This window comes from Gymnoscopelus braueri (assembly GCF_963280865.1).
Source record: "Gymnoscopelus braueri genome assembly, chromosome: 24".
NCBI classification, from domain to species: domain Eukaryota; kingdom Metazoa; phylum Chordata; class Actinopteri; order Myctophiformes; family Myctophidae; genus Gymnoscopelus; species Gymnoscopelus braueri.
In genome coordinates this window covers 27,539,799-27,556,217 of record NC_137626.1, presented here as the reverse complement: position 1 = coordinate 27,556,217, position 16,419 = coordinate 27,539,799, and the positions used below count along the sequence as shown (strand labels likewise).

Below are 16,419 nucleotides of genomic sequence, written 5' to 3'. Positions count from 1 at the left end.
GGGGACCCCCGGTCAACAAAAGAGGTGAACAAGTCAGGCTACTTCCCCATGCTGTGGAAATGGGCACCAGTGACAGCTGTGCCACGACTCTCTGCTCCTTATGGAGTACAGTATGGCTGAGACACTAATGAATGTGAGGGTAACACGATGACCCCGTGCCCAACCCTGATATCAAACCGTTAGCACTGACGTGATCCCACAGCCACTGGTGGTCAGCGACAAGGGGCCTGGATGATGTGACCACAGCCCCACAAGAAATACCAACCTCAGTTCGAGACTATTATAGATCAGGACTAACTAGAAACTAGAATTAGAAAACTGCGTACACGTGAGATAAGACAACGGGTATTTTTTGCCAAACTATATTATTGACCTCCTCAGTCCTCACATCAGAACAATTGGATTTAGGTTGAACATTTGCAAATGTTTCCTTTAATCCCTGAGACCAGTATATATATTGTTTCCAATGAGGGAAAAGCAATAGCCTCAATCAGCCCTCGACACTAGAGTTTCTTGAACAGAAGGCCTCTAGTTTGAATGCCTGGACAAACTGAGAAAACATGGGTGAGGAAAGTGGATGACAAATGCTGCCCCCCTCCTCGACAGCTACTGTCGGGGTTCAAGTGGCACTGGCACTGCTAGCGGCCTGAAGTAGCCTAGATGCCAGTTTTACTGCAGTGTGAGTAACCATATCAGTGGTGTGTGAAGCCGCGTGTTGCTGCTAGAAGTGTATCTACAGTATAACTCAAGTCACCTTTCCCCAGATATGTGTTAAAAACAAGGAGTAAGATGTGTTTTCACTGAAGGTAAAACAAGCCTTCATTCAACTCTGGGGATTCACAACAGAGGTCTTTTGTGCGACAAGATAAGAAGGATTTCATGGTCAGAGAATGTACTTGTCAAAGGAACACAAAGTGAGAAGAAGTCAGGGAAATTGTAAACAGGTCTCGAGTAGTCAGGCTCGGCACTTCTACAGAGACATGCTAAATGGCTTTGATTATTTCATTACATGAATTAACCGGGGGGGAAATGGGGCCGGAAAGGATTCTATAATTGATGGAAAAGAGCATTAACCTGAGTGACATGGACATATTGATCATCATTATGCAAGTTAACCAGACACAGAAAGATTCCTAGGCCCGCTGACACCTGGGGGGTGCACCGATGAACCAATTTTTCATGACAAAGTAGCCAACTTTATTTTGGAGTACCTCCTCTGATACCGAGTATGAGCATTAATACAGCTATTTCAGATGGGTGGGCATTTTCAGAGCATGTTATTTCAATGATCAATCAGTCGATCGTGTTCCGGCTTGGATCAATATATTTTAAGTTGCTATTTGTTGCAATGAAAATGGTTTTAAAGAAAACATACCATGAAGGTTTTTTTACATAATTCTTTTTATATTAATGTTATATTATCAATAAAATTAGTGTTAGGATGTGTTTCACTTGTGTAACTAGCTTCTTATATATCTCCAGGACTCTCTGCCTCTTCCTCACATAACTCTGAAACAACAGCTCTATAGACACTGGCCACTCACTCAGTCTACTACATCACTTAGAGAAAACGTCCATCTGATTAACAAAACATATTACACATACAAAGCTGACAAAACTGTGTGTGTGTGTGTGTGTGTGTGTGTGTGTGTGTGTGTGTGTGTGTGTGTGTGTGTGTGTGTGTGTGTGTGTGTGTGTGTGTGTGTGTGTGTGTGTGTGTGTGTGTGTGCGCGCGCGCGCATCCTGTGTGGAAGAGGCAGGTGTGTACAAGTAGGACTGTTATTTCATAATTGTCTGATCGCAATTATTTTGCATAATCGTCATAATCGTTTCCATGTTGAAAAATGTTCATACATTTTCAAACGTGTGAAGAAAGCCAAAAACAAACATGTCATGTAATGTTTGTGACAGCCCTATATACACGTATTATCTGTTAAATCTATATAATAAATAATATATATAGGACAAATTGTAAAACATAGTCGACCACGTCCGTAAAGGCAGAACTCAGGGTTACGGATGTAACCCCGGTTTCTTTAGAATTCGGAGTAACATACTCACTATGGGATATCAGCGCCTCCTGGCGTGATGCAGAGCTACATACCATAAACTCCCGGGCCATTCATTGGCTGAGAAGGGTATGTCACGTGTCCGGTAAACCGGAAGAGGTATAAAACCTCTTGCGTGACGTGGCTCATCCTCTTTAACACGCTTCCTGCATGCAGATGCACACAAACAGGGGTGTTAGGTGAGTATGTTACTCCGAATTCTAAAGAAACCGGGGTTACATCCGTAACCCTGAGTTTCTTGTCAATTCTCCGTAACATACTCACTATGGGATACATAAACCCCCCTGGGGCTTATAGCCATACCGAATCTCAGGTCCGCACGCCCCCTAGCCATAAGGCCCCGTCCCCCTGGACGTGACCTTCGGCCTCACGGGCGCCCCAGCCCTCCGGGCCGGGGTGCGGTATATAATTGAAAGAAAAGGACCCTGACAGACCAAGTCTGCCTATTCATCTAATGAACAGACACAAGTCTGACCCATAAGTGAAAACAAGGAAACAGGGCCTCCTCCCCTGGAAACCTACCAACGGTGGTTCCGAGGGGACTCAAGAGAAGGAAGGTAGAGAAGGGAAAAAAGGCGGGTTACACAAAAGACCTGCCTAACCTCCCCTACCCTAACTAGAGACAGCCGCTATGTCCAGTACAGCGTGCGCCACTGACGCCGCTGCCACATCCAGGCTGTAGAAAGCCGCAAAAGTCGATGGAGACGACCAGTTTGCGGCCGCGCACACCTCCTGGACCGACATTTCCCTGGAGAGGGCCCAGGAAGTAGCCACGCCTCTAGTAGAGTGAGCCTTCAGTCCTTCTGGAACTGGAGCGCCACTACTGACGTAGGCCAGCCTAATGGCATCCACACTCCATCTAGAAAGCGTCGCCTTAGTCACTGCCTTCCTCCGACCATCTGGGCCGAAGGAGACAAAAAGTTGCGACGACGACCGGCCGTAGAGCTTCAACGCCCTCACTGGGCAGAGACAGTGCAGCCGCCTATCCTCTGCCGAAGCGAAAGAAGGCGGATGAAAAACTATCAGCTCAACCGGTGTCTGGGTCACCATTCCGTTCTTGGGAACAAACGCCATGTCGGGCTTAACCAAACCCTGCTGTCGTCTCCCAAGAACCTCATGCACTCCGAACTTACTGAGAGCGCATGTATGTCGCTGACCCGTGTAGCTGTAGTGAAAACAACCACAAGAACCGTTTCGAGACTAACGATCTCCAGATCCATAGAGTGAAAAGGCTCGAACGGTGGGAGGCAAAGCGCCCCCAGCACCACCACCAGGTCCCAGGCCGGGAACAGAGGCCTAGAGACCGGCCTGGCCCGCCTGGCACCGTTCATAAAACTACGCACCAGCGGATGTCGGCCAACCGTCATGTCATCGAAACCCACGTGACAAGCGGAAATGGCCGCCTGGTACACCTTAACCGTCGAGAAAACCAGACCTTGGTTCAATTTGTCCTGCAAGAACATGAGGATGCTGCGTACCGAGGCCCGGAAGGCCTCAACCGGCGGTGACTGACCCAGACACCATGACACGAACAGGTTCCACCTGTCGTCGTACGCAGACCTCGTGGAAAGGGCCCTCGCCCCCTGGATGGTAGCTACCACCTCAGGGGGCAGGCCATAAGAAGTCAAGGTCTCCCCCTCACGGGCCAAGCCCACCGGTCTAGGTCCTGAGGTTGCTTGTGGAAAATTCCGACCCCTGCCTGCCGTAGCAGATCTCTGATCGGGGGGAGGGCCCAGGGCTCGTTGTAGAGGAGAGGATTATTCCTAACCTCCATGCGCCCCACGCCAGTGCCACCAGTGGCACTGACAGTCCGTGGAGTCTGACAAGTTGAGAGGACCAACTCCAGTGACGGGAATGCATAAAGCAGTTCAGTCGGCCAACCTGGCCCAGATCTGGCTTGTTATCTCCGGAGGAGAGGCCAATCTGCGTACCAAAAAATGCCCCTGGACAACAGAGTCGCTCCACTGTTCAGGAGGCCCGGTACCTGTGAGGCCCTGGTTGACGTAAGGCGCGCGTCGCACCACAGCGTCAGATCGCCAGCTAGCCTGTCCAACACTGGAGAGGCCAGGCCTCCCTGCTTTTTGGCATAGCACACGGTCGTGGTGTTGTCGGTTCCTGATCAGGACATGACAACCTCAGGTGGACGGGGCTCCAAGAGCCCACATCCACCTCCGGGGAAAAAAGGTCACACGTGGGGCTTGTCCAAACGAAACAGGTGTAAGGCCGAAGTCATGAGACCCGTCGCCTGCACGCATAGCCTGTATGTGACTTGTCGCCTCACGCGAGAAGACCCCAGGCCGAAACGCTGTCTATCCCGCCCGGGACAGACGCGCCGTGAGCCTGGTCTAGCCCAGCGAGATCCCCTATGAAGGTGGTCTGCTGAGACGGGACCAAGACGCTCGACGGACGGTGACGGTGAAAAACCCCTCGACGTCAAGTGGGGAAACGGCCACGTCTGTGTGCCGCGCCACCTCCTGACTGTGGTGGATAGAAAGGAACGTGGAAATAAGCATTGAAAACAATGCTGGTCCACCCATCTCCTTAACGCACCGTCCGCAGAGAGGGTCATACACCAGTACAACCACAGTGTGTTGTTGTTGATCAGGGGAGCTGACCAGTACAACCACAGTGTGTCACTGCTGTACTGAAAAAACCCCTACACACACAGTGTACCACTGAAGTACCGGGATAGTAAAACAGTTCCGGACTGCAAACTCTCCAACAAGCTGCCTCAGCAAGCGAGTCAGGAGGGGCTCTGATGTCACCCAGTGCGGACAACGCACACGTTTCCAACTGGACCGGTGATGTCGCCACGTGATCCAGCGGACCCGCACATGCGGGCCGTTAGAGACCGTGGAAGGGTAGCGGTGGAAGGTGGCCACCGTGGTGTTGCTTTAGCGGGGCTGGCTATGCGCTGCACCAAAAAACAACACTGCAATGTGTTGTTGTTAGTGAGGCCAGTTAGCCGCCAATCGAAGCAACAGTAGCCTGACTGGAGGTTCTGTAAACCTAGCAGCTAACAAGCTAGACAAGGCTAAATCACCATGGGCCAAGAAACGTTGAGATCCGTTTCCAAGGGAACCGGTTCCTTGTGTGTGCGTTGCCATGGGGACCAAAGACGCTACTCCTGGTGCTAGCAGCGCTAACCCTGTGTGCGTTGCCATGGGGACCAGCGACGCTGCCACTGCCGCCAGCGGTGCTAACCCTGAGGTGACCGCTCGAGGCAGTAGAGGCACTAACGGTCCGTTAGGACCCGGCGGGGTCACGTGACCGGTCACGGGGACCTTGCCTGACGTCAGCATCCGGTTTGTCCGCCAGCGCAGCCTGTCTGTTTCCATGGAAACCAACGGCGCTGTCACTCTGACAAACGGGGCCGTCCGAAGTAAGCCTACCTTGGCCGTCGCCCTCTCGTCTGAGCCCAAAGGCTCCGGACGGAGCGTCGACAAAGTCGTCCTCCCCTTAGGGAGTGCTTTGTCGCTCGTTAGTGGCGAACGAGGCCTGTAGTCCGTGAGGCGGTACGGCAAAGGGGGCATCTGTCCCTCCAAAATGGCGGAGACAGAGGTCCGCTCTTTGACCCAAGTATTTATTGAGACCCTTCAGATTCAGAATGGGTCGTACCCCCCCCCCCCCCCCTTCTTTTCCACCAGAAAATATTACGAATAGAAAACCAGTTGGTTCCGATTCATAGATAGTTCTCTGACTATGTTACTCTGAATTCTAAGGAAACCGGGGTTACAACGTAACCTCGCGTTTCTTGACAAATTCTTCGTAACATACTCACTATGGAGAGAGAGTGAACCCCCTCTCTCAGAGACATGGTTGCCTTACCCTCTGCATGAGAGGAACAACACCGTGTCCGACATAGGAGATTATATGCATAAGAGCACGTGGAAAACACACCAGTACAACCACAATGTGTTGTTGCGGATCAGGGGAGTTGATCAGTACAATCACAGTGTGTCACTGCTGTACTGAAAAACCCTGTACACACACAGTGTAACGCTGATGTACTGGGATAGTAAACAGAAGTATCGGAAGTAATTCTTTAATAGCGCCCAAGCTCAAGAGGAAGGAGACTTCCTCCCTCAGAGTATTGGCTGCTGGACCCCTTGCACGGGAAAACAATACTTTTTCTGTCACGGGGGGATTTGTGGAGAAATGCAGCCTGAAACCCTTTAGTATTGCTTAGCAATACCTAAGCATTCGGCTTGCAAACCGTCCATTGCTTCACACACCGAGCGAGTGGATGTGACGTCATCGGCCGCTCGGAGAGTGGGAGCGTTGCCATGGGGACCGTTGCCATGGGGACCAGTGACGCTGCCACTGCCGCCGGCGGTGCTAACCCTCGGGCCAACGGAGGACTCGGAGGAGTCACGAGACTGGCCAGGGGGAAAAACCCCGGCGTCAGAATTAAGCCCAAAGATATATACAGTGAAAACTATATATATATCAATGATTAATCCTACCTTGGCCGTCGCCAGAGTGTAGAAGAGAGAGTAACGTCACGCTTTGATGTCGCCGCAAAGCGGGCCTCTATGGGCTATAGTACCAACATTGGAACTATCTCATTGACGTAGAGTGACAGAGCACATCCGCATTCCCAATGGGATCGACGCTACTGTCAGTACTCTCTTCCCAACTTACTCTGGCCGCCGCCATCTTGTCGACAAAGTTGTCCTCCTCTAGGAGGTGCTTTGTCGCCCTCCAGCGGCGAACGCGAGGCGGTACGGCCAAGGGGTCATGTCTGACCGAAGTACTTCCGGTTCACAGTGGTGCGTGGGCACTTCCTGTGGGACGGAAGCCTGTGAGACGACAAAACCTTCCTCCCCGTAGGGGATGCTTTGTCGCTCGTTAAAGGCGAACGTGGCCTGCAAATCATGAGGCGGTACGGCCAAGGGGTCATGTCTGACCGAAGTACTTCCGGTTCACAGTGGTGCGTGGGCACTTCCTGTGAGACGGAAGCCTGTGAGGCGACAAAACCTTCCTCCCCGTAGGGGATGCTTTGTCGCTCGTTAAAGGCGAACGTGGCCTGCAAATCATGAGGCGGTACGGCCAAGGGGTCATGTCTGACCGAAGTACTTCCGGTTCACAGTGGTGCCTGGGCACTTCCTGTGGGACGGAAGGCAAAAACCGGCGTGACCCCATTCCACTGGCGCATTTGCGCCCTCTAGCGGACAGGGGTGATGTGGGTTTTTATATTACCTTCATATGATCCAAAAACATGCACAGACAATGTCTAGAACATCGGGACTCGGGTGTTCTAGACAGTGTGGGCTTATGTAATTGAGAACGTTGATACATTACACGCACGGATATCATCCCATCAATGTCTGGGATACCGGAGTTCGGGCATCACAGACATTGTGGACTTATACACAGAGAGCATTGGAGCAGAGAAGCCCTCTTGCAGGGGACTCCATTGCTCCGCTGCTCTTTCAGATGTTATCCAACAATGTCTAGAACACCGGGACTCGGGTGTTCTAGACAGTGTGGGCTTATGTAATTGAGAACGTTGATACATTTACATTACATGCACAGATATTAGCCCATCAATGTCTGGGATACCGGAGTTCGGGCATCACAGACATTATGGGCTTATATACAGAGAGCATTGGAGCAGAGAAGCCCGCGGTAGGGGACTCCACTGCTCCGCTGCACTCAAGCCACGTGAAAGAACGAGATCGTTTGTAACATGTAACACATTTATTTCTTTGGCAGAAAAAATTTGTACTTTTAAACACACATTCGTTTTCATTAAACATGGCCTTCTGGCAGTCGAGGAGCCGTCTTGTCCATCGAGTAAGGTCTTCAGAAGCCCCCGAGGTTTGCTCGATACACAGAGTGAGAAGGCTAACAAGCTGGTGTTATCCTAGCGAGGCAAGCTAGGCTAGGACAACGCTGTTAATAACCTGTTGCATGGGTGTTAAGCCAACAAAACACTGCCTGACTAAGGCGACGTTAACCTAGCGAAGCAGCTAACGTAGCTAGTCTGGGCTAACTCACTCACGAGCGTCTGCCTCGTTCTCCCCTCGCCTATGCTGCCGTCGCCGGCGCCCCTTCGTTGTCTCCTGGCGACGCACCGCTGGCCCGGTACGCTTGCTGTGGCAGCGGAGTAGACGGCTGGGAAGAGGGGGAGGAAGTGCCGCTAGGTAGCAGCACCTGGGTGGTTCCCCCCGTCACGGTGCTAGCGGCTGCTGCAGTGCTGCGTAGCACGGCTTGTGTAGCAGCCTGGAAGTGCTGCGAGCGGGGGCTAACGCCGCTCGCAGCCGGGACTGCCGGAGGGCCCATTGTGGACTGTGAGCGCACGTGGTGGGCCCCACCACCCACGTTCCCTGGGCCGTGTTGCTGGATCCGCGACGACCGGGGACGAGACGTCGCTGCCTCCCGCAGCCAGGGCGCTGCCCTGGCTAAGCGGCTATCGAGGTGCAGCGTGGAGAACAGCGCAGTCCTCGCAGCGTCCCGGTGCATCTTGGAAATGCCCCGGCCCCGTAGAGACCGAGGCACGAGATGCAGAAACCACGAGGGTCATCCCCGGCGATCATCAAGCGGCAGAGCAGCAATACGCAGGGACGTGGAACCTCCATCTCGAGCTAACCTGTTAGCTTTCAACCGCAAGGCTAAGAGCGCGGAAAACTCAAAGGAGGAAAACTTGCTTTAGCAGTAAAAGAAAGAAAGAGAAGATAGCCGCGGGAGCGGAAATAATAAAACTTTTTTTTTTTAATAGGAGGAAAACCCGTTGGTTAGTACAAGTACCACCGAGTGGGCTAAAGCTGGTTTCTGTCCTGATCAAAGTTACGTTTGTTATTATTAAGGTATGTCTTGAGCTGTTGCATCTGCCATGCAGAGAAGCGAAAGAGGATGAGCCACGTCACGCAAGAGGTTTTATACCTCTTCCGGTTTACCGGACACGTGACATACCCTTCTCAGCCAATGAATGGCCCGGGAGTTTATGGTATGTAGCTCTGCATCACGCCAGGAGGCGCTGATATCCCATAGTGAGTATGTTACGGAGAATTGACAAGAAACCTTTAGTTGTAGTAACGATTTAAGGAGGGGGATGTTTGTTTTCATGCAACACCATCCATTGTGAAAGTTGTCTAGTGCCTGTATAGGCCGGGACGCTGCCTGTGACGTATAATTTGCTAAACTATAAATAACGTGAACATCCACTGTGTGTACTGTGGATGATTGCTCAGGGATTATTAAAATAAAAAATAATGCACCTGCTGCCAGCGAGCAAAAGAAATATGACACTTACTGGCCACAGTGGCCAGGTAGTTTGAGAGAAGCGGCGGTGTCGCACGCACGCACGCACGCACGCACGCACGCACGCACACACACACGCGCGCACACACGCACACACGCACACACACACACACACACACACACACACACACACACACACACACACACACACAGAGGCAGGGATGAATGCAATATCTCTGCCCGGCAGAGATTATATTAATTATAATGTGTCCTTCCCACTGGGTTATGGGATCTAAACAGCCAACACATCCCTCCAGGTTAAGGGAATGTCTCATGCAGCCGTCCCTTCGGGTTATGGGAATGATGTTGCCCTTTGCAAGTTGTATTTACTGGGGACGACTCCGCGCAGCAAAGTACTACACAGTGCACCTTTAACCATTTAAACCCCAGGATTCCTACGGGAAACCTTTCGCAGAAAATAACCGATCGACAATCGTGTTGTTCAACTATTTTCAGCGAAGATATTTAATGCAGACCGAAAACAGAAAATACGCTAGCATAGAGCCCTGAGGGACTTCGCTCAACCATACAGGGTTTAAGTGATTAAAATACTCCAAATGTACAGCAGGTAAACTTGCCATCAACAAGCTTCACTTTGGTGTGTTCCAGGGCCCCCGTCCAGCTCTGGCCCCTGAATCATTCAGGGGCATGTCCTCACTGAGAGTGATAGCAGAATGGATACTATACCAGGGCCTGCTTAAAATGCAATGATATTAACAGGCAACCATCTGTGGCTGTTGTATTCCAGGTGAAACCAAGAGCCAAAGTAGGGATTTGAAGGATAAGTTATTTGAGGAAGCAGAGGGTTCTAATTCTCGTTGTGTGTATGTCATTGCCACGGCTATTTCCGCAAAGTGCAAACAATGCTTTCCTCAAAACTATTCCTCAGGCAGAAGTAAAAACTATAATTTAGCCTGACACTTTCATCTTTGATCACGGTCAACTTGAGGAACAACCTTTGCCAATTTTTATGTACTTCTGCATCTCATACTTCTTGGACACTCACAAAGCTTTCCCTAACGATGTAACAATATTTCCAAAAGACTATGGTTGTGAATTGTGAACACTAAATTATGCCCTAACTGATTAGTGATTATCCATACATGTAACCCTATCAGATAGCTATAGTTTCATACTGTGTATACAATAGTAACACCCAGTCAGAATGAAATAGTGAATGTTTCACTGTCATACAGCAGTCATTACTCGGCTGTTTCAGATCCTATCAGGTTGCAAGGTGCATTCTACTGCACCTGGGTAGTCAGATGACGCATGAATTAAAGAAGAGGTGTGACTGTGTGTGTGTGTGTGTGTGTGTGTGTGTGTGTGTGTGTGTGTGTGTGTGTGTGTGTGTGTGTGTGTGTGTGTGTGTGTGTGTGTGTGTGTGTGTGTCTGTGTGTGCGCGCGTGCACGTGCGTGCATGTGTGTGCCTGCCTGCCTGCCTAGGAGATGGAGATAGGCTATACATTTCAGTTACCTGGCAACCCTCTTTGTGAAAGTTACAACAACAGACTATTTGCTATAATTAATATGTCTACCCACAAATAATATAGAATATATGGGGCTAACAAATATATAAATATAGGCTTATATATCCTACTATTAAAGGTAGGGTTTGCCCCTTCCACAACCACCTCCCCTCTCTCCAGTTGTGACTGTGTGAAAAGATGGCAGTTCGCATAATAAAACATAGGCCTACTTGTGCACAGTGCTGGAAAGTAACTAAGTACATTTACTCAAGTACTGTACTTAAGTACAATACTTTTACTTCTACTCCACTACATCTCAGAGGCACATATTATACTTTTACTCCATTACATTTATTTGAAAACTTTAGTTACTAGTTACTTTGTAGATTTTGATTATTATTACAAAACATACTAACCACTTCTTCAGCCCTATATATATATTTCGGCCATTTGAAAATAGCAGATCTACAAGAGTAGTAGTAAGTAACAGAGTATTTCTACATTGCAGCATTGATACTTTTTACTTAAGTATGGCTCCATATAGGCTCCATGACTTACCATTAACACCGACGTCCTGACGACCTCGGACACGCTCTGCCTCAGCTCTGCTGCGGTGCCCGGTTTGTTGAGACCCCGCGTGAACTTCCTCGCCTCCGGAGCAGCGGCAGCCGAAGCCATTGCGAAGCCCACCGTTCATCAGACACAGACAGACAGACAGCCTGGAATAATGTGATGAAGAAACACTGTAGTGTAGTGTGTGGGAGCTGCTCAGCAAAGACAGATGGTGATGGTGATGCGTCTCCGGCTGTCCTCCCTCTGTTGAATTCGCGGTGGCGCTGTTTTGTCGATCACTGCCATGATGATTCTGTTTTATATTATGTAATATATATTATGTTTCCATAGCTATCATTCACAGTCCGAGAGAGAGCGCATATTGTGCCTGTTTTGAGTGTTTTCTACAGCAGACCTGTCTCTCCAAAAAAATCCTCTGCTGCTGCGGCGCTACTGTCCCGTCAACGGATCCGTGCGCTGCGTGCGTGCGCGCGTCAGGAACGCCCCCCAGTGGTGGAAAGTAACTAATTACATTTACTCAAGTACTTGAGTAAATTCATCCTAATTCATCCTCAAGTACTTGAGTAAATGCGTCGCGATGCGACGCATTGTGAGCTTGTAGATCTACTATTTTCAAAAGATTTGAAACATAATGATATCTGGTGAAACAGGACATTCTGCATAATGAGCACTTTTGGTATATTTTGATGCCAATACTTTTACTCAAGTACATTATACCGTACTTTTACTTGTAACAGCTATATATCTACATTGCAGTATTGAGTAATTAAGTAAACAATATGTACTTTTTTCCACCACTGACGCCCCCTCGCTCTCATGCACAGCTGGGTCTGCTCATTGAGATGGCTGAGGCTCTGGGTCTGCTGATACAGCACTTTAGTACTAGGCTTAAAACACTGTTAATTATAAACAGGGGCTACATAAACGCAATTCGTTACATTCTTATGTTTGAACGCCTGCCTCCTCATACAGCCCTCATACAGTAATTCGTCAGTCTTTAGAATGCAGTGGTTTAAAGTAACGACGTACATTTACTCAAGTACTGTACATTGTGAGTTTTTTTGTTTTTTTTACTTTACTGGAGTATTTCCAAGTTTCAGTACTTTTGCTTCTACTCCACTAGCCTACATCTCAATGGCAAATATTGTACTTTTACTACACAACAATTATTTTCAGTTACTAATACTTTGCTCTGCAGTTATACATTGTTATTGTGATGAAGGACTCCTGTCTTTTTGTGGGTTACAGTGACCGTGATAATTGTGTTCAGGCCTAGAGAGAGGGACTGGCAGCTAAATGCAGTACAGGGTCAGGTGTGTTCAATTTATTTTTGCCCAGTTGTGTTGATTAGTGGGGCTTTTTCAGTATGTTCAGTTCAGTTTAGTATAAAGTATGTTTGCAGCAGTCATGAGTGAGGAGCTATTTCATGCTTGACATGTTATTCCTGGTTTTGATCTGGACTGTACCTTAGAAGACACTTATTATTTTATTATTTGCAATTTGGCACTGTGTTTTCTTCTTTAACCCAGTGTTATATAATAAACACCTTCAAAGAGAAGAAGCCTCTGCATTTTAACCAATGTACCACAGTGGGCACAGCTTCCCAACCAGCCAAACTAACTATCCTACACTACAATTATATTATAAAACATACATTAACCACTTTAGCCCTATTTTATACCTAGGCTATTTGAAAATAGCCGATCTACAAGCTCACAACACGTTTACATCGCGACTACTTTTTTTGGGGTACTTTAAGTATATTTTGATGCCAATACTTTTGTACTTTTACTCGAGTAACATTTTGAACACAGGCCTTTTACTTGAAACAGGGTATTTTTTTTATATTGTGGTATTGCTACTTTTACTTTTAAGTACAATATCTGAGTACTTCTTCCACCAGACCACCACAGCACTTTAGTGGGCTAATTCATCCGTCTAAAACACTGTTAATTATAAACATGGACTACATACATGCAATTCGTTTCATTCTGTTATGTTTGAACGCCTCATTACAGCCCTCATACAGTCATTCATCAGTCTTTAGAATACTATAAATAGCTGCATTCTTTTCACTTTAAAGGCTGTGATTTTTATTTATTTATTGTAAAGCATAAAACTAAATCACTATCCCTGTGGATTGCTCTATGCACAGCAGCCAGTGTAATTAAAAGTAATTAGGCAGCACAGGTCTTACCAATGAGGCTAATTAAGGCTCTGTTCCGTTTAGTGTAGCACAGTGGACCCCCATAACTCTGAGGAACCAAATGGACCCTTACGGGTCCACCATTTGTACGCTCCAGAGTTACATACAAGGGGCCATTTGGGACCCCCTCAAGGAACCATGAGGGTCCCTGGACCACACTTTGGGACCCACTGGTGTAGCAGTGTCTCCAGTGAGCCAACATGAACAATATTAGCACCCTGACTAGAATGGAACAGAGCCTTCATTCTCACGTTTCAAAATGTATACAAATGCTTTGAAAATAGCCAAAGTTGAAATATAGGCTGAAGTGGTTAATGTATGTTTTGTAATAATAATGCAAATCTACAAAGTAACTAGTAACTAAAGTTTTCAAATAATTGTACTGGAGTAAAAAGTACAATATTTGACTCTGAGATGTAGTGGAGTAGAAGTAAAAGTACTGAAATTGGAAATACTCTAGTAAAGTAAAAAATACCTCATGTACTTAGTTACTTACCATCACTGGCGCTCCATAACTAAACGCGGGTCAGTACTGCCCCCGCGTGGATCATCAATACACCATGTTAATGACACTGTTCCATCAGTGGAATATCATGTAGCTATTGGACCAAATGTGAACACAGAGTGGCAGTAAAGTAACACTAGAGAACGTAGTTCAGTCATTATGTTTTGAGGGTGTCATATCTGTAGTCTGCAGGACGGGGGCGTCTTATAAAAACTCTGGAGTCTTCTTGACCCCATAGCCCGGACTCCGGAGTGATAGTCGCGCTGTGATTGGCTAGTTGGTTGTCAGGTACGAGACAGCGTTCTCTAATGTCTGGTCTTCTTAGTGGACTGAAACTAATTACTTACAATGATATACACCCTATACCATACGTAACTAATTTGTTTAGACGTAATAGTTTACATTCGGTGAGACCTTTAAGGGGTTAGCTAAACTAGCTGTTTATAACTCAGAGAGACCAACTTTATTAATGAAACTTGACTTATTAATGAAAAATATGAATTCACAATCAATCATACATACCTCAAACAAGAGTTTAAATTGATGAACATGGTGACTTGCCACAGAATTCACTCATAGCTCACTCTAGTGATGGAAAACAGGCTTAACCCATTCACCCATTTTCAGCTTATCTTCATGGGTCCTCATTAATGCTGATAAAATGGTAAACAAAAAACATCTACTTGATCTGTGTCTCATATAGGAGGGCTGTGGTGGACACTTCAGAAACATCATCATTTGGCAGATTCTTTTTTAAAACAAGATTTAAAAACAATTATTTAGATTTTTATTAACGTGAGAACAATGACTTTCATTATAGCTTGCTAGCTTTCCAGGAATAGAAAGCCTGCAGTTTATATTAGCTTGGATTCTCCAATCCCCATCGATGATGTCACTGCGCACAGCCCTCCTCTGATACACAGAGTAGACACAAATGGTACCAACCATATTATGATGAACATTAGTGACGCCCAATTATACGAAGAAAATGAAAATGGGTGAAGTAGCCTAGCCTGGTAAACCCTCCCTCCAGAAATCTCATTTGTATTTTATTTCAGGAGTGAGTCTGGCCTGCAGACCTATATGGGCAAATGGCTGTGGGCTGGAGCTGGGCGGGAGTAATGTAGCTTTGATGTCCAAGTGGCCCTTTGATGTCCAATTAAGCCACTTTAGGCTGCAGTGATTATCACCAGGAGTAATTGGTTTGTCTTTGATGTTAATGAGCAGCTTGTATGAAAGGTGTATTGATTAATGACGTGTGAACCACTCTGGTTCCACCTGATTGGCCTACCCCCGCTGTCAATCACAAAACAATGAGCGAGGACGCTGATTGGCTCGGTTATTTGGTAATGCACTAGAAACGCCCATACAAGCCTTCATGCCAGACTCACTCCTGGAATCAAATGGAAATGAGATTTCCGGAGGGAGGGTTTACCAGGCTAGAAGTAGCCTAGTCCTTTAAATAAACTAGAGTCAACGTAGTTGGACATTAATAGCTAGGCCAAGTAAGCTACATTTCCAACGGAATTCTCCTCGGTCCTCGTCATAATTGCTGCTACTGCGCGCCCACAACCACACAGGTCGAGCTCGCTCGCAGTCGCCATGACGACCAACGTAGCCAGCCAATCCCAGACAGTTCCGTCCGTCCTCTGGGCCATGGGTTCATATTGTACTCTCACATCCACACTAATTTTATTTATTTATTTTGTTTCATATGATACATTTTTGTTGTTATTTTGTATTTCATTTCATTATGAAATATGTTCATATACTTATAAGTAATAAATATGAAAGTGTCTCTCAAATAAAAATAACTGATCTACAAGCTAACAACGCATAGCAAATTAAATGCGTTGTTAGCTTGTAAATCTGTTATTTGTGTTTGTATTTTAGGGCTGTGGTTCTCAAAGTGGAATCCGGGGATCCCCATGGGTCCAAAATTACTTAATATAGCATCAAAATCAGTTTTCACAACTATTTGAAAGTAGTCGATCTACAAGCTCACAACACGTGAGGTGCCATGTGTTGTGTGAACTTGTAGGTCTGCTAAATCTTGAAAATATGTGAGGAGAAAAATCTGATTTCTTTCTTTCTTCTATTTTTTTTTACATTTGAACACACATTTTTAATGGGGTCCCTACTCCCTACCACAAAATACATTCTGACAACTGTCCACGTTCAAGTACATAATAATGATAATAAAATCTGGGGGTCATTGACCTGAAAAAGTTTTGAGCACCATTGTTTTAGGGTTTTCTTTTTTTTTGGCACACGACACCGTCATACCACGGAGTATACATTTTAGAGACCCTCCCACTATGCTCCCACCCG

At 47.1% G+C, this 16,419-nt stretch overlaps 1 protein-coding gene across 6 annotated transcripts in view; it reads right to left on the bottom strand.

Annotated features, from left to right (window-relative positions):
• LOC308080886 (dedicator of cytokinesis protein 9-like) overlaps nucleotides 1-11,809 on the bottom strand; it is a 103,291-nt gene extending 91,482 nt beyond the window's left edge. For all 6 annotated transcript variants that reach the window (XR_013932759.1, XM_080422946.1, XM_080422948.1 and 3 more), the window contains exon 1: nucleotides 11,363-11,809. Coding sequence is in view for 5 of the 6 variants with exons in the window: in XM_080422946.1 (XP_080279072.1) it covers nucleotides 11,363-11,482 (120 nt within the window). In the remaining variant the exon portion in view is untranslated. The remainder of the gene's footprint in view (nucleotides 1-11,362) is intronic.
• Nucleotides 11,810-16,419: the final 4,610 nt, after the last annotated feature.